This window comes from Canis aureus, chromosome 8 (assembly GCF_053574225.1).
Source record: "Canis aureus isolate CA01 chromosome 8, VMU_Caureus_v.1.0, whole genome shotgun sequence".
Lineage (NCBI taxonomy): Eukaryota > Metazoa > Chordata > Mammalia > Carnivora > Canidae > Canis > Canis aureus.
This window is the reverse complement of record NC_135618.1, coordinates 68,822,942-68,840,982: the sequence shown is the minus strand read 5'-3', so window position 1 is coordinate 68,840,982 and position 18,041 is coordinate 68,822,942. Positions and strand designations below refer to the sequence as shown.

The window sequence follows — 18,041 nt, the reverse complement described above, 5'->3', positions numbered from 1 at the left end:
TGGGAGGCCTTGGGACCCAGCTGTGTTACTGTGAAGGGAGAGAGGCAAGGAGTGCAGATGCATTTTAACAAAGAAATGCAGAATAAATATATAAACATCCAGGCAGGAGGCATCATTTTGTTTTTCCCTAACCCTGAAGAATGGTTAAAAATTTCCATGAGCGAAAGCTGAAGAGGGAGGGATGTGTCAGCCCAGTCCTAGTCTCAATGCCATCAAATACTAGCTCTGGGGCCTCGGGCAAATAACTGACTACCTGTGAGCCTCTGTTTCCTCCCGCGGAAACGCTGAAGCTCAAAACCTACCCCATCTCTGCCCCCGACTGTTTATAGTCCATGAAATAACTATATAAAGCAGGCAAATATGAGAAATTTTCAATATGCTCAAGAATACTTCCATCTGACCAAAATTAATTAGAATCCAATTCCTTCCAAAGCTAGGAGTGAAGGCAGATGTGGCTTTTCAACCCTGCTCTTGCTCAGATTGTTGGTTGAGGGTGCCATAAAAGAGAAAGTGGCCATCAGAGGGTTATTTTTTCATGCCAGGCATTGGGTAATTCGGTAAGGCCTTCGTGTGTGTGTGTGTGTGTGTGTGTGTGTGTGTGGCTTCTCCAATAGCAAAGAAGGGATGGGATGGGAGAGGTGGGCGGGTAGGGCTTGTCCTCAGGTGCATCTGTGTGTACATTATGTATACATGTGTGTGTGACCAGGGTTGGAGAGAAAGTGCAAGTCAGCACATTTCTGAATACATCTCTTTGTTTCTTTATATAGGGGCCAGACAAGGGCACACCTGAGTGTGTAGAATGTTCCAGCTGTACCACTGACAGCCTCTCGGAACCTTCTGGGTCTCAATATCCACATCTAAGAAGAGGGATAATACGGTGCCTGGGATTTTTAAAAAATACTCCAGCACAGCACAACAAGAGGCATTGGGAGTATAGAAGAACCCAGGTTGGTTGTGAGCTGATCATTGTTGAAACTGCACGATGGGGACTTGGGAGTTTATCATTTCTCTCTACTGGGGGCCCATTTGCAAATTGTCATCATAATCCACGTTTTAAAATAAAGACAGGAAAGAATAACGGAACCTTCCTCATAGAGTTACTGTGAACACCAGTGAAGATATGGCAAGAGCTGAGCAGCAGCTTATGGGGTGGCGGGCACCCAGCAGAGCCCCTGGTTGGCAAGTTCTTGCTCTCTCCGTAGGCCAATGGCAGCAAGTGCCTACAAGTAAGGGAATCCCTGGCCCCCCGGCAAACTCCTCCCCTTTTCTCTCTGCCCTCCACGGCCCCTCCCTCCGAGGAAACGCAGGATTGGGGCCCAGCAGGTGTGGGGTTAAGCCTGTTGCGGGGGGGGCGGGGGGGGGGCAGGAACAGCAGCAGCAGTGGCAGCAGAGGTGGTGGCAGGCCTGGCCCCGGGCCAGCTGGCCGGGAGCCCCAGGAGGCAGAGAGGGCGGAGGAAGGGGAGGAAGAGGGGAAGGAGGAGGAGGAGAGGAGCAGTCAGCAGGCCCGAGGAGGCAGGACTTCCTGGTGTGGGGGTTGTCAACAGCCCAGAAAGAGAAAGGCAGAGAGACCGGAGAGAAGAGCCGAGGAGCGGAGAGAGACCCAGCGGTTCCACGCGGAGGAGATTTGAGAGACCTGCTCGCCCCAGCCACCCAGGCGGCTCCACCTGGAGGATCGGGGTGGGGGCAGAGCCGCCTCTTCCCTCACCAGTCCCGGGACCCTTGGGGCTTCGGAGGCCGCGCCTGGGCTCCACCAAGGAGGCGGGGGTTCCTTCTTTTCTGGCGAGCAAACTTTTTACGAAGATGCCTTGCGGGGCGAAGTGCGGCCCCCGAAGAGAAGCGGACAGCCCCTGATCGCCGCCGCGCCCCCCGCGGGAAGGACAGCCCGACATCGTAGGCTCCGGGACCCCCGGCCCAGCTCGGTGGCCGAGGCCGAGAGGTAGGGCTCTGGGCTGGCTGGGCGGGGCGCTGGGGCAGCGGGGCAGGGCCTGCCCGGGATCGGGGAGCTGGGGTGCGGGCAGCCTGGACACTCGGCAGAGGCCTCCCGGCGGCGGGGCCGACCGAGGAGCTGCTTCACCCCTGCTCGTCCAAGGCCCTGGAGCCCCCTCCTGCTGTCGGGCGACTCGGTCCTGTGAGTCTGAATCCCAGGCAAGAAATGCCCAACTTTGGTCTGGGCCGCCCCTTCCTACTCTGTGGGACCGCTGGGATCTCCTGGTCTCAATCGTCTCTGCCAGTCTCTTTGTCTCTGCGTCTCTGGTGGTTTCCCCTTCCTCCCCCATCCTGCTCCCCAGAGAGGAAGCCCCAGAGGTGGCCTGCCCACTGCTTTCTCACACACACACACACACACTCTCTCTCTCTCTCTCTCTTTCCAGTTTGCAAACTCAGCTCTGGAGTTGGGCAGCGCCAGGGGCAGGAAAAACCTGCCCCTGCCCCTGCCCCCACCTCCTGCCACCTCCCCTGCCCTGTGCTCCCTTTACCAGCCAAGTACCCCCAGTTCCTGCAAAGCCCTCCTGCCATGTCGGACCCAGATGTCCCCAGGGGCCCTGATGCCCCCGCCATGTGGCCCCCCTGTTCCAGGGGTGCCTGAGCCCCTGGAGGAGCCCCAGCTGCACCCCCTGCCCACCTTGGCCGAGTCCTGAGCCCCAGGGACCATGAGTGGGGGCAAGAAGAAGAGTAGTTTTCAAATCACCAGCGTCACCACGGACTATGAGGGCCCAGGGAGCCCAGGGTCTTCAGAGCCCCCTGCCCTGCCGGGCCCCACCGCGCCCCCACCCCGTCTGCCTAACGGGGAGCCCAGCCCCGAGCCAGGGGGCAAAAGCACCCCCCGGAACGGCTCCCCACCACCTGGGGCCCCCGCCTCCCGTTTCCGGGTGGTAAAGCTGCCCCATGGCCTGGGAGAGCCTTATCGTCGAGGCCGTTGGACGTGTGTGGATGTTTACGAGAGAGACCTGGAGACCCCTGGCTTCAGCCGGCTCCTGGAAGGAGTTCGAGGGGCCTCGGGGGGCACTGGGGGCCGATCTTTGGATTCCAGGTTGGAGCTGGCCAGCTTGGGCCTGGGTGCCCCAACCCCGCAGCCAGGCCTGTCTCAGGGCCCCACCTCCTGGCTCCGGCCGCCCCCTACCTCCCCTGGACCTCAGGCCCGCTCCTTAACCCGGGGGCTGGGCCAGCTGGCAGTACCTGGTAAAGCCAAGGTGGAGACACCCCCTCTGTCAGCCTCCCCACCCCAGCAGCGTCCCCCAGAGCCCAGGACAGGGGATAGCGCCGGCCCCTCCCGGGCTGCCACGCCCCTGCCCTCCCTGAGGGTGGAAGTGGAGGCTGGGGGCTCAGCAACAGGGACCCCTCCACTATCCCGATCAAAGGATGGAGCCCTGCGGCTGAGGATGGAGTTGGTTGCTCCAGAGGAGATGGGGCAGGTAAGAGCTGGGTTCTGGGGTCAGGGAGACACCTGAGGGGTGGTGCTTGTTCATCTGGGCCTGGGCCTAACCTCCAGCTTGGGCCTCCCTGCCTCCACCTCCTTACCACCCTCTCCCCATTCCAACAACACGTGTCTGTCCCTCTTTTCTCTTCTTGCCCTCTTCCTGGGAAGTAGTCCATCCTCCTCTTCATGCAGCCTTGTTTTCTTTCTCAGGCTCCCTCTTCCCCTATATCCTGCACCTTCTTTCTTTCTCTTCAGCCTTTGTTACCTTTGGCCTCCATCTCTGTTTCCTTATAGCTTAGTGCTGTCTCGCCATCACAGAGATGTCGGCTTCACACTTTGGCCCTCACCTTCTGTCTTGGTTTCACCCCTTCTGGCTTCAGGCATGGGGGATGGAGGTCCCAGATGGGGGTAGGTGCTTGGGCCTCTGGGAGAGGAGCTGTCCAGGTTGGTGGGGAGGGGTAAAAAGAAAGTCTCCCTGGCCGCACCACGCACCATTCCAAAGGTGACGGTCTGTCTTCTTATTAGCCACTCATCCCAGCCCCATCTGCAGCTTTGTCCCAAGTCATATTTCTCCAAGGACGTGATGAACTAGGTGGGATGGAGGGCTTGGCGGTGTGTCCTTTCTGCCCTCAGGCCCCTGTCTCCGCTCCCCTGCATCTAGGCCTCTCCATGATTGATAACTGGGGGTGGCCACCAGGGAGTGGGAGAGAGGCAGGAAGCAGTGGAGAAAGAGTTAAATCCTCTGGTCTTTCTGCTTCCTGTCTCCAAAAGAGGAACAAGTCTGGGCTGGGGGGCAGGATGCCTGGGTCCCTGGGGTGAGGGTGGGCCGCCAGGGATGTGGGGGATGGATGTGTCTGTCCTGAAGGAGAAAATAACACCTTGGACTTCAGGAGCGAGGGCAGGGAGTGTGAGGATGAGAACTTTTCCCCCTTCCTGGCCTTGGGCACAAACCACAGTATAAAAATAACCTGGGACTGGATGTCTGGGCCCTGTCAGGACCGGTCAGGACCGGCTCCCCCCACCCCCTCCTGGCCTCAAACTCACATATCTCATGCTGCGCCCCCTACTTTTCTGGAGCTTTCATTAAATTCCTACCCCAGGGGAGAAGATGCTCTTTCCTTTTCTAGTCCCTGTTCTCTTGCTCTTCCAGAGCAAGCCCCCTTTGCTCCAGTCTCTCTGTGTCCTTAAGCCCTGTCTGAGCTTCCCTTGGGCCTGCAGACCCTGCCCCTCTGTCCTCAGTGCCCTCAGAACCCTTTCCTTTCCCCCACATCCCGATCCCTCCCTGTGTGCATGCATCTGTGCTGCTTTTTCCTGGCCCCGAAGTCTGGCTCCATTCCACACTCCCCCATGCCTCTTCCCTCTCAAGAGTGAGGCTGAGAGGAAGGCTGGGGGGACACCACCTGGGCCCCCTTCCTCTGCTCCGGCCCTCTAACCGCTCTGGACTCTCTGTTCTTGGCTTTTCCGAGAAGCAGGGGCCTCCTGGGGCCTCACAGAGGCGGCTTGTTCCTGTGGCCCCCGCCCTTTTGCAGCCACCCCCAGTGCCTGTTGGGCTGTGTGGGTCTGTGCCCGGGCTCCGCCTCCCCCCATCTCCGCAATCCAACCACCCTCCCTGCCCCAGGGCCCAGCGCAGGAGCAGAACTTCACCTGAATCTGAGAAGTTTGAGAGAAGAGGCTAGAATGGATAGAGTGGGGTGGGAGGAGGACCGGCTTCTGAGGATTCATTCATTCTACAAATAGCTATTGAACAAACTATAAGCTCTGCCCTCTGGAGCTTACCTTCTAACAGCAGGGAGGCAAAAATACTTTAATTTCAGATACTATTCAGTGCTCTAAAAATAAAATAGAACAGTTCAGTGGAATTCACTAGTCGAATGATGGGGAAATGCCTCTCTGAGGAAGTGATATTCAAGTGGCTTTTAAAAAGTCAGGTGACAGAAGGCAGACACTTTCTGCCTAGCCTCTGATTGGGGGTCCTGGTTCAGCTGGTAGAAGAGTGCTAGAGTACAGACCAGAGCCCCTCTCTGGTACTCTGATACACCACGAACCACTTTCTGGAAGCTGCTCACCCAGTCCTCAGGATGGACATTGTTTCCTTTACTCTGATACCTGCCTAGTTGCCTCCAGTAGACCCAGGGAAGAAAGGGCCCTGGGGGCAGGACCCCTGGGTCCTCGAAGAGAGCAGAGATACATGGGGAGAGATGAGGAGGCTGACTACTAGGCAGGTTGCAAGGTGGCTGGTTCTTTTCTTGCACTGGATGTGATGGTTCCTACCTCTCTGCCTCCAGGTGCCCCCACTCGACTCTCGCCCTGGCTCCCCAGCCCTCTACTTGTTCCCCGATGCCAGTCTGGTTCACAAGTCTCCAGACCCCTTTGGAGCAGCAGCAGCCCAGAGCCTAAGCCTGGCCCGCTCCATGCTGGCCATCAGTGGCCACCTGGACAGCGATGATGATAGGTAGGTGGGCTCTGGGTCCCCCCGCCCAGCACCTGGGATGGCCGCCTGAAAGTGCCTGGTAGGTGTCCTTCCCCTAAGTTAAGCTTGGGAGAGGGCCTCTTCAACAGAAAAACCTGGTGTTGGCACAACCACTGGGCAAAGTTGATTTGGGACCCACTCCTTCTCTGTGGAGAGGGCTGGGTGGGACTCCCTGGCTTAGGATTGTCAAATCATAGACTTTTTTTTTTTTTTTTTTTTAAGACTTTGAAGGGAGTCATTGTTGTCAAATTCCAGAGCTCTTGCAGATTTAGCGATCATTTGGCCAACCCGAAGAATTTACTGGCAAATGCTCTGGAGAGAATAGAGAGTGGGTCTCCTCTCGTTCCTACCTCCCTCTCCCTGCAGAGGGAAATGGCACTCCTGCCTTTGTGTGAAGTAACATCCCTAGAGACCATGCGCACTACTTCAGGATCCTAGGACCTCGTGGTGCCTGAGGTTCTGCCCCCTGCGCGAGGGAGACCAGGAGGCCCGAGCCCGAGCCCGAGCCCGAGCCCGAGCCCGGGGGAGCGCCTGGAGCACTGGGCTCTGGGACGCAGGGGGGACGCAGCGGGGACGCAGGAGAGCACCATCTAACGGGCTTTGTCCTTCAGGGAAGACCGTCTGCTCAGTTTGGAGGCAACGGTGGGCAGAACTTCCTGTTTCGAGGGCCAGGTTTCAACATAGGAATGTCAGCGAGCCGAAAAGGGAGGAACGAAATTGCGAGTCTGATAGGGCGGCTGCTCCCTTCTGGCCGGGTCCTGATAGAAGGGCTGGGGAGTCACCACTTTTATTTTGGAGGGAGGAGTGGGACTTCCTGCTGGAGGCCTGGGGGAGGGACTTCCTGTTTGGAAGGAAAATAAAGGGCGGGGCTTAGCCCTGAGTTTTGTGGGTGTTGGGGGGGACCTTGTCCTGAAGGGAGTCTCTCCTTCCCCTCCTCCCCTCGCGTGTTGCGATCCCCTCCCCTCGCCCCTCCCAGAATGAGGGAGTGAGTCTCACCAAGGGAAAGGGCTTGTGGCCTTGGGGAGAGGAAGGAGAAGGGTTGGCGGGGCCGTGGGGTGGGATGGAGGGCCAGGGCCCTGGTGGCGGCTGGTGGAGAATGAGGGACACAGTGGGGCAGGGCAGGGCCGCCGCTGGGCTCCCAGCTCTCAGGAATGTGCGAGGTGTGAGGTTGGCCAGGGCCCAGCCAGTCACCTGCCCCCACTGCTGCTATTCTCAGCGCTTCCCACCCCTACTCCCTCCCACTTGGGAGGTTCCCTGGCAGGAGGGCTCCCTATCCCTCCCCACCCCTGTTGATTTCAGAGCCCAACCTCCTGCTGCTTCTGAGAGGGCTCTGCCCTCCAGGAGCCTCCTCAACTCTATTCTTTTGGCTTGTCCCCTCCCTCCCTCCCTCTGTTCCACCCCCTCCCCACACCCCAGTCTGACCGGTCAGGCACCCAGCCTCCACTTTATCCTGCTCCACTCTGAGCCTCTGGGGCTCCAGCCTGGCCCAGCCCCTCTCTTGCCCCACCCTACTGGGCAGGTAGGTAGGATTGGATTGGGCCACCCCCTTGGTCCCCTGGAATGAGGCATTGTAGCTCCCACCTCATCTCTCTGGTGTGCCCAGAGCTGGTCCAAGAACAGGGTCTGAGTGGCCTGGAACCTCCCTTTCAAGAGGGAAAGTGGGCTGGGGATTAAGTGCCTGGATCCCAGATGGGGAATTGGGGATGCCTGCTAATCTCAGAATCTGGGGTTCAGAGAACAGAGGGTGCCTGGTGAATGGTGAATGCACACGTGCTTTTGGGTGTCAAGAGCCTTCATGTTTCCAACAGGGCCTGGCAGTCAGGAGGTACTTGAATAAGTGGATGGATGGACGAATGGATGGGTGGGTAGATGGCCAGCCTTGGGGATCCAGGCATTATAAGGAATGAATCCCAGAGACTTGGGAAAGAAAAGGTACATTTATTTATCCAGTGCTTCTCCTTTGGGTCGGGTGCTACCTTTTATCTCACTGAAGCAACCTCATGATCCCCACTTTCCAGATGAAGAAGCTGAATGCAAGTCAGAGGAGGAAGGTTTTAGGAACTTGCCCAAGGTCACCGAGCTAGTAGATACCAGGATAGCATTCAGAACCTGGGTCTGACCCCAAAGCCACATTCTCCATTCTCTTACTGGGATGCCTGTGTCCCAAGAATCAAGGAGGAGGCAATCATTTCTAGGATGCCCTTTCTCTCCAGGACAGGGGCAGGGACAGCTCTCCTAAGCTGGGCAAGGAGCCACCCCTCCCTCCCCCCCACCCCCACGCTCTGGCCTAGCCCCACCCCAAAGACACCACAGATCCGGGAGGGAGTAGTATAGAGAGGGCAGCCGGATGCCACTTCTTTGGCCTCAGGCCCATCCCCTACGGGCTCCTCAGAGCAGGGCTGGCCCTTGTCCCGAGGATTAGAACCTTTCCACCTCTCCCAGGTGGATCCTCATTTTGAGGCAGTTTCATCTGACCTTCAAAAAGGAAGACCGGCCTCTAGAGCTATCCTTGTTCCAAGACCCAAGAGTCCTGCAGGGCCAGTCCTCAGCTGTGCCTATCATGCATGCCTAACCCCAGGGGGCACCATTCACATTTGAAGTCATTATCACCAACACTTGAAGTCATGACAATTTTCCCCAAGATGGCAATAAGTGTCTTGAAGGAGGGGGCATCCTGTTCTTATTCACACAGTTGCCTCTGGGCTTGTGGTGGGAGCTGATCCCACCCAGCCAACTCCAAGCTTCAGGGTCCTGACTCTGCCCTGGGAATTCCAGCACAGCACCTGCTTTTTACTTACTTGGGGTGAGGGTGGGGTGGGGGTGGAGAGGCTCTCAAAGGGAGGGTTTGAGTTGCCAGCTGGAGTCCTGGTCCCTTGAAGTGTTAACGTTAGAATGTGACAGTGGAAAGTGCTGTCAAAAACTCACCAGCACTGGACAAACAGGAGATAGTCATCTATCAGCCAACAAATGTTTATTGTTGTATTATTTCTTTATTTCTGGCAAGAACAACTTACTTGGCATCTTTACCTGGGTGTCTGCCAAGCAAGGCCAGTGTTCCTATTCCTGTGAATCTTCCCCTCTTTGGTCTCTGTCTGTGTGTATAGGGTGGGGGTGGGTGGGTGGGGAGGGGGTATGTGTCCTATGGTTGCCCAGGCTTTACCCAAGTGTCTCAGATCAAAATAGCTTGAAAACCTCCCTGGCACTCCAGCTGGCTAGCTCACCCTCCACTCTTAAATTTGTCCTATTCCCCACCCCAAACCTGAGAATCCCAGTGTCCTTTCCTCACCCTACAGTGTACCGTTCTCTCAGGCCCAGTCACCCCCTTGGTTACTCCACTTGTCAGCGCCTTCTGCACCCAGAGCTTGGACAGGAAATGGAAAAATCCCAGCTCCCTCGTGCTGCCTTCCTGGCTGCAGGGCCTCACCCAAGGGTCACCTTGAATTGAGGGCTAATTCCCCCCACAGGATAGTGAGTATGAGCTGGCAATCAGGAGAAAGGGCTTGATAGGGGAGCACCAGAGAACAGGGGTGCAGCATGTGGAGACTGCCTCACTCTGGGAGGGACAGAGCTGGGGGCTTGAGGACAGGATGGATCCTGCAGTCTTGAGGGGAGCCTGGGTGTGGAGCTGGCCCTAGGGCTGAGGTGGCTGAGGGAGAAGCAGGACAGGGGTGGGTCGTGAGCCCTGGGATGAAGCAGGAGCCTGAGACCTGGGTGGTAACAAGAGGGAGTCTTGGGGGATAGAAGGTAGAAAGGCTTGTGCAGCAGGCCCTCAGCCTCAGGCAGGCAGGACACGCTGGCGGTATCCAGAGGCTGGCCCTGGGAACCGTTCAGCCAGGCCTGAGTCGACCTCTGCTGGCCATTTAGCAAACTGCAGCCAGACCGGCTCTCCCCTTTCATTTGCTCTCAAGGGTCTTCAAAGCCCCTGCTCTAAATTGGGAATTAGATTCCTGCTTCTCACCTCTCCTCAAAAGCCTCTGGTCCCTCCAAGACCTGAGACTCAAGACCCAGGTTCCAGATCCATAGGCTGTTCTTGTCTTTTGGGGCTGTTTTCGTTGCTTTAGTAATCTTTCCACTTCTCTTCTTCCTCACTGTGGGAGGTGGGAGATGCTCTCTGCCCAGGCCCCTGGGGTCACCCATGATGTGGGCTTTGTGCATCTGGGATGGGAGTGGGGGTTGGGTGCTTACAGTCCAAGGAAGATGACAAGTATATCAGAAATGCCCGCCATCCCAGCCTAGTGGAGCTGAGGGCGTGAGGGAGGACAGTATTAGCCCATAGGGGACAGAACTGGGTGAGGTGGGGGTAGGTCTCCCAAGGCCAGGCTGTCCCTCACCCTTCATGCCCCTCCCCTGACCCAGCCCACCAGCTGACTTCCTTCAGCCTGCCGCCTTCCCTCTGCTCTGGGACTGGTGCCAGGGTAAGAAGGGGACACTGGCACTGACCATGTCTGGGAATTCCCGCCCACCATGGAGTCAGTGGGAGGGGGTCCCCGTGTCCCTGAGGAGCCAATCGCAGCCAGGCTTTGCCGTGGGGGGCGGTGTATATCTTTCAGACCAGCACCCCCTAGGCACTGTCTCCTCTCTGCCTGCCTGGCACCAGCTAGACCCTGTTCTGCCCCGGGGGGCTCTGAGCCCCCCAGGCAGCCCTTCTGATACAGCCTAAAGCCCTTTCCCTTGGGGATGGCCCAGCTAGGCATCTCTGTCAAGTCCCTGGTGTCATCTTATGAGACGCGCATGGTGGGGATGGTTCCAGGGCCTCCCCGAAAAAGGGGCTGTGTCTCCTCTCCTTGCTCCCCTCGGGGAGCATCCCCCATCCGGGGGGCATCTGCACCCCCACCCCACCGGGGCCTGGGGGTGCCTGGGCAGCTGCCCTCACCCCGCCAGGGGATGGACAAAACCCTCCTCTCCCTGATTCTCTACTGTCACAGGTACAGGCAGGGGTGTGGGCGGGAGGCTACAGTGAACGGGGCTTGTGGAGGAGGCCAGAGCCTGCTCTGAGAAGCACCTGGAAGGCAGCCGGCTGGGGTGTCCAGACACCTGGCTTGGCACCTACTCTTCCTCCTCACCTCTCAACTCCCTGTGTCTCTCCAGCGGCTCCGGAAGCCTGGTTGGCATTGACAACAAGATCGAACAAGCCATGGTAAGAGAAGCCATCTTGGTCCCAGGAGGTTCTGGCTCACGTCCTGCTGCCCCACCCCTGTTGTCCTCATTAGGGAATTCGGACTCCTAGCCCCTCAGCCTACTCCCAGCTGGGTTCCCTTGGGTTCTCACACCCTCTTGTCTCCACTGGAACTCCTGATTTCCCTTGGCCCCTGGCCTGGCCCCCATCTCTGTCTTCAAGCCCTGATCTTGTCTCTTTGCGGCATCCTTGCACATCGTGCCTCCCGCCACCCCACCACCACCACCTCATCCCTGCTTTGCTGCTTCTCCAGTGGTACTTCATCATTTGGGGGCAGGGGCATCTCTCATACCTAAGCCCTCAAGGCACTGGGCAGGGATGAGGTTGGGGAGGTCTAGGACCCCTGACTCTTTGTCTGTCCCTGGGCTCCCAGGACTTGGTGAAGTCCCACCTCATGTTTGCGGTCCGGGAGGAGGTGGAGGTGCTGAAGGAGCAGATCCGAGACCTGGCCGAGCGGAATGCCGCGCTGGAGCAGGAGAATGGACTGCTGCGTGCCCTGGCCAGCCCTGAGCAGCTGGCCCAGCTGCCCTCCTCGGGAGTCCCACGGCTGGGGCCCTCTGCGCCCAATGGGCCCTCCGTCTGAGCCTCCCTTCCCTCACAATGTGCCTTTGGGGGCTGCCACAGCTACCAGGCCTTGTGCCAGCTGCCCACCCCCACTTCCTATGCAGCTTTAATGCCTCCGGATCCCTGGGGATGGGAGTTGAAGGCTCAGAATCAGCCTGTCCCCCCACTCTTCCTCAGTCTCCCCCTAATGCCCAGGGACTGGGCAGCGGCATCCCCAGGCCTTGAAGGAGGAGGGAGGGCTTCGGGATAGGGTGTTAGATAGAGCCCTCCTCCCCACTCCCGAGGTGTCAGTGTTCTGGGAACCCTGGCAGTAGATGTCTGGGCGAGTTGGAGTCTCCCGGGCGGACACCCCATCCCCACCTTGTTCCCTCAAAGTACCCATTCTCCTCTGCCCAAGGGAGGGAGTATGGACAGTCTGCAAGTTCTGGGATTCAGGTTGTTATTAAAATAATAATTATAATTAAAAAATCTGAAGAAACTTGAATCTGGAGGTTGGCATCTTGTTGCTTGTGTCCAGATGGGGCCTGCAGTGGCTTTTCCACTTGGGGAAAGACTGAAACTGTGGGTTCCCTTGGAGATCTTGTCCAGACTGGGGAGGTTGAATGTGGCTCAGAGTAGTCTAAAGATTTGTGGGGGGTGGGGGGTGCACCAAGGATCCAAAGGGAGCCAGCAGCCCAGGTCCTGGGAAGGGGTAGGCAGGCAAGGCGGAGGGAGGGAGAGGGGCGTCAGCCCACGTGCTGGGGGGGGGGGGGCAGGCAGGGAAACAATGAGGCCTTTGGTGATTGTGCAGGATCCACCCTCAGCTTCCCAGTGTGTCCCCTCTGCGGGATGGATCCCGGTGGAGGCTGGGGGGGGCGGGGCTGGGGGGTCCTGAATGGGCTCCTTGTCTCAGCTCTGGGTGTGGGCCAGGCTCCCCGGGCACACGGTGCCCTCGCCAGGCCTGGCTGGCCTCCGTGGCTTCCACCCTCAGCTGGCTGTGGGTGAGCGGCCCCTCCCTGACAGCCATGCCTGGGCTTCTGTCCCAGGCAGCAGAGGCAGGTAGAGAGAAGGACCCCATCTAGTGGGGAAGGGTTGGGGGAAGGCAGCAGCCTCCGCCTGGGAGCATCCTGGCCTCAGACCCAGAGAGTGGGAGGCTAGAGGCTGACCCAGGTTGGACTTCCTGCCCCAAAGCTCCCTAGATTTACGACCTTGGGCAGGTTCTTTGCGTTTTCCATATCTCTGCTTCCTCATGGGTACAATACCTACCAGAGGGCTGTGATGATGATGATTACATGACATCATACGTGGGAAATGGCCAGTGAGTACCAGGCGCTCAGTAAATATTAGTTCCCCTTCCCTGGACCTGAGATAGGAGGGCTAAGGACACAAGGATTGGCTCCCGGGGTCCTGAAAGGGCCTTGGTGGGGAGGTCAGGGCCAGGTAGGCTCTCACAATGGGCTAGAACTCTGCCTTCCTCTGAGTTCTCATCCACTCTGACTCCTCTCCCTGTCTCAGGGAGGGGAGGAAAGACTTAGGATGAGTCATTGGTGAAAGCTTTCCCCCTGGATTCTCTATTTCTTTCTTCTTGGTTGTACCAAAAGCTCCTGAGAGACCCCTCGGGTGGTGGCCATTGGCCTGCAGTCTGTTCCCTTCCACCCTTTGTACCAAATGTTTGTCCTGCCCCCTACTTGGTGCTCGTCTATTGGGAGAAATGGCTGTGGTAATGAGGTTCTTCCGATGGATTTGGCGAAAGATTACTTGCTGGGTGAGTTTCAGAGCATGCCCTTCCTCATGACCTGCTGGGATTGGAGGTGCCGGTCAGTGACCTCTAGGTCCTGGAAACCCAGCTGGGGAGGAGGTGGGGACATCCACTGCCCCTTCCCCTCTGTGCTTGCCTTTCTATCAACCACCATGCCCCCCCTTTTGTCTCTTTCCTTCCTATCTTGTTCTTAGGTTTTTTTCTGGAAACACAAAGCTAAGTCAACCATCTTGGAACACCATGACTCCCAGAAAAGTGCTTTGAAGGTGGAGAAGACCCCCAAGGTGGTTGAGACTTTCAAGTTGGTCGAGCCCTGTGAAGAGGCTAAGGTCTCCAAGACAGAGGAGACCGCCAAGGTGGCTGATCCCTTCACATTGGCCAAATCAACAGAGAAGGCTGAGGTGGAGAAGAGATGTGAGGGCCGATCCCTGCTGCAGCTGCCGCGGACAGCTGTAAAGTCTGTATCCATGCTCATGGGCTCGGCCCTACAGAGCGGCTGGCAAATGTGTACCTGGAAGGTCAGCATCCTATTTCTCTGGTTCCCAGGGGTCCTTCCACCCTCCCTGATCCCCTGTGACTCATTCTTTCCTCCAGTCGGTTAACATTTATATTGTATGCCTCTCAGGCACTGAGATAGGCAATGGAGGATACATGATGAACAAGATTTACCCAGGCTAAGGGATCTACAGACAATGTCATAGGCATTATAGGTTCAGTATCTTAGGGGCGTAACATGGGAAGTCAGGGGTCTGTGGTAGCTCAGGAGCAGGGCATCTAATCCAGAGTTGGAGTCAAGGAAAGCCTTCGCAGCAGAAGAGAGGATGAAGCTGACACCTGAAGGATTGACTCTGCCTTGGAGTGGGGTGAGGAGGGAGTGAAGGGAGTATTCCATGAAGACAGAATAGCAAGTGGGCTGTGGTCAGAGGGGTGCTGGCCCAATACGATGGGTATGGTCAGTCCTGAGGTCAAGGCCCAGCTTGTATAAGGCAGAGTGGTTGGCCATCTGTGGAGTTTGGATTTGACCCTTAGAGCAATGCAAGCCCTTGTAGACATTTGAGTGGAGGAGTGACACAGATTTTAATTTAGAAAGCTTACCGTCTCTCGTAATTGTGGTGTGGCCACTCTGGAAACATTTTGGTAGTTTCTTATAAAATTAAACATGCAATCATCATATGCCAAGCAGTTGTACTCTTGGGCATTTATCCTAGATAAACGAAACTTTATGTTCACACAAAAATCCTTGCATGAATGTTCAGAGCAGCTTTATTTGTAAGAGCCAAAACCACCCCGAATGTCCTTCAGTGGGGGAATGGTTAAACTGTGATGTATCCATACTGGTGGAATACTTCTAGACCATAAAAAGAAACAAATTACTGATACACCCAACAACTTAGATGAGTCTCAGGAATTATGCCTAGTGAAAACAAATCCCTAAAGGTTATATATACGTACTGTATGATTCTATTTATATTATATACCACTCTACAAATAACAAAATTCTAGAAATGGAGACTCGATTCATGGTTTAGTGGTTGCAAGGACCAGGTAGGTTGGTTATCAAAGGGCAACATGGGGAATTCTTGTGGTGATGAGAATATTCTGTATATTGAGTATGTTAGCTGGATACATGAATCTGCATATGTGAGAGAAAATTGGGTAGAATGTAACACACATGCACACAAATGAGTGTAAGCTGTGGGGGTGGGGGTGGTTGTGAATATCACTGGATTGTATGGATGTCAGGTATCCTGTCTATGATACTATACTACAGTTTTGCAAGTTTACTACTGGGGGAAATTGGGTAAAGAGCATACTGGGGCGGCTGGGGGGCGGAGGGCAGCCCGGGTGGCTCAGCGGTGGATGGAGTCCCACGTCAGGCTCCCTGCATGGAGCCTGCTTCTCCCTCTGCCTGTGTCTCGGCCTCTCTCTCTGTGTGTCTCTCATGAATAAATAAATAAAATCTAAAAAAAAAAAAAAAAAAAAAAAGAGCATACAGGGACTCTAGTATTTCTCACTACTGGATCTGACTATAATTATCTCAAAGTCAGAAATGTAATTTTAAAAAGGGAAGTGTCTCGATCACTACCAAACCAGCTTCCTTGGCCTTGAATGAAGTATTATAGCACTAATAATAAAGTTCACTTGGCACCCTGTGATGGGCAGGTCAGAAAAGGACAAGAGGAGAGGCAGGGTATTTAAGAGGTAGAATTTTTGTCCCAAGTCGGTTGACTGAATGACGGTGAAGTGGGGGAGGGAGAGGCAGAGTCAGAGTAGGCTGGAGCCATCCACTGGGATGGAGAATGAAGGAGTTTTCGGCAGACTTAGGGGTGCAAGTGATGTGTTGAGGGCATTGGGGCAAGATGAGTTGAGATGTTGGTGGGACATTTGCATGGAGATATCTAGGAAGCAGTGGGATATACAGGCCTGGGGTGACAAGGGACCTCTGAAGTGGAGACAGGTCGAGGGGACCATTCTATCCTTCATTTTTAAAAAAGATTTATTTATTTATTTGAGAGAGAGCACTAGTAATAGGAGTGTGGCAGAGGGAGAGGGACAAAGACTCCCCACCGAGCAGAGAGCCCCACACAGGGCTGGATCTTAGAACCCCGGGATCATGACCTGAGCCAAAGGCAAATGCTTAACTGACTGAGCCCCCCAGGCACCCCAATCCTGTCCTTCATTTTATTTTAGTTATTATTTTTTATTATTCTTTTAAATATTTTATTTATTTATTCATGAGAGACACACACACAGAGAGGCAGAGACATAGGCAGAGGGAGAAGCAGGCTCCCCCCTGAGCAGGGAACCCAATTTGGGGCTTGATCCCAGGACCCTTGAAATCATGACCTGAGTCAAAGGCAGACGCTTAACTGGCTGAGTCCCCCAAGTGCCCCGATCCTGTCCTTCATACTATCACAATCTCCATGAAACCCTAGTGAGGAGTTGAAGATAGGTGAGACATGCTCCCTGTCTTTCAGGAGTTCAAATTTAATGTTGAAAACAGGTCTGCAGAACAAATAGCGTATGGCATGCCGTATGATGAGGCAAATAAAAGAGCAGAGACAAACACCTACTGCAGCCTGGGAATGCTTCCTGAAGGAGGAGGTGCCTGAGCTAGGCCCCACTGGAGGAGGTGGAACTAGACCAGCCTTTGCTGTTCACCTGGCAATGGTTCCACCAGTGGTTTCTCCACCAGCTATTTACATGTGCTCATCTTCTCTCTCTTCCGTAGTCCTCTGTGAGTTCTACCTCCATTTCCTCCCAGATGAAATCTGGGTCCCCTCTGGAGACCCCGGAGGCTGAGATGCTGCGGGAAGTGTACCTGGTGCTGTGGGCCCTCCGGAAACAGCTACGACAGCTGGCCCGCAGGCAGGAGAGGCGGAGGCGGCACCATATCCGGACCCATGCTGGCCCCCAACCTGAAGCAGTTCAGGGCCTGAAACAGGATGCCCGGAGTCCCCTGTAGGGGGGGGATCCCCACATCTTCCAAAAAGCCCCACCTCACTCTTAGGTAAGGTTGGTAGGAGAGGTTAGGGCAGCAGGCCAAGAGTTGTGGGTGAGAAGTTTTCATACTGTCACCTCTTATCCAGAGACCAAGGCCAGGCCTGGGGTCCCACTTATTCCCCTTCATTCCGTTTATTCAATTTGTAAGAAAGATTATCAAAATGTTGGGAAATAAATATCAGATATTTCTGAGTAAATGTAGATCGTGTTTGTGGATAGCCAGAGGCAATGAGGGGAACTCGGTCCGGCAGGGAGGGGCATCTCAGGTGCTTGCCCAAATATATATGGGCTTGGGGGGTGTTTGGGGTGGGGGTCCCCATGTCCAGGCCCTGGGTCCTCCCACTTCTAGGGGCTGATTGCCTTTGGCAACTCTGCCAGTCCAGGAAGGGTAACAGTAGCATCCCTTTACTAAAGAAACTTGGTACCTACCGGGTCCTGAGCCCAGGCTCTCCCTGGCAATCCTACAAAGATGGGGCCTTTTGCAGAAGTTAGGGGACTTGTCCAAGGCCCTAGCGCAAACGAGACCTGCTGGACCCTATGCGCCAGCGGCCAGCCCACTGCCCAGCCCCTCTGACGCTCTAGGGCTCCCCCATAGTGAAGTCAGTGGGTCTGAAGACGCGTCGCGGGGAAGGCTCGCAGACCCTGCTGGCCGCGCCCCTGCGGAGAGCGGCCGAGAACTACATCTCCCAGGGTTCCGGGCGGCGCGGTGGGCGGGCCGGGGGCGCCGGCGAGGCCGGGGGTGGGGCAGCGGCCTCGTGTCTGGGCGCCGGGGCTGCGCGCTGTGCTGCTGGTGAAGGTGTCAGTCTGGGCCCTTGGAGCGGAAGGCCCGCGCGAGGCCGTGACGATTCGGAGGAGGCTGCGGGGCGGGAGGCAACCCGAGGGGAGACCGAGGAGCCGCAGGTCCCCACTCGGACTTTGTCCGGCGCGGAACGGCTCCCCAAGAAGCAGGGATGTTTCACAAGACTGCGAAATTGGGGGATTTCCTTGTTTACAAGGCTTGGGGGTGACGTGGGGTTGGAGGAGGGGATGCCAGCAGAGGCCCCGAGGAAGGAGTTGGAGAGGTGGGGGAGGGAGGGTGTGGCTGGCTGTGCTGCTGGATCTTGCTCCGAGGAGTTAGTGTGAATAGCAAGCAGGTGGTGGGCGTGAGCAAAGCTGGGAGTAGTGAGCAACGGGG

General features: G+C 56.3%; 2 protein-coding genes and 1 long non-coding RNA gene across 3 annotated transcripts; 2 read left to right on the top strand and 1 right to left on the bottom strand.

Moving 5' to 3' along the window:
* The first annotated feature begins 1,441 nt into the window (after positions 1-1,441).
* Positions 1,442-12,109, top strand: TSC22D4 (TSC22 domain family member 4). The gene is made up of 5 exons (XM_077907964.1): positions 1,442-1,936; positions 2,370-3,410; positions 5,701-5,867; positions 10,974-11,022; positions 11,435-12,109. The coding sequence occupies exons 2-5, from the start codon at positions 2,649-2,651 to the stop codon at positions 11,642-11,644; spliced, it is 1,188 nt and encodes a 395-aa protein (XP_077764090.1). The 5' UTR covers positions 1,442-1,936; positions 2,370-2,648; the 3' UTR covers positions 11,645-12,109.
* On the bottom strand, positions 10,567-13,105 carry LOC144319605 (uncharacterized). Its single transcript, XR_013385378.1, has 2 exons — positions 12,871-13,105; positions 10,567-12,306 (listed from the first exon to the last, which is right to left on the bottom strand). It is a non-coding gene; the product is annotated as an uncharacterized LOC144319605 (long non-coding RNA).
* Positions 12,485-17,064, top strand: SPACDR (sperm acrosome developmental regulator). The gene is made up of 3 exons (XM_077907965.1): positions 12,485-13,369; positions 13,558-13,881; positions 16,596-17,064. Exons 1-3 carry the CDS (start codon positions 13,316-13,318, stop codon positions 16,827-16,829), a joined length of 612 nt encoding a protein of 203 aa, XP_077764091.1. The 5' UTR covers positions 12,485-13,315; the 3' UTR covers positions 16,830-17,064.
* The last annotated feature ends 977 nt before the right edge of the window (positions 17,065-18,041 follow it).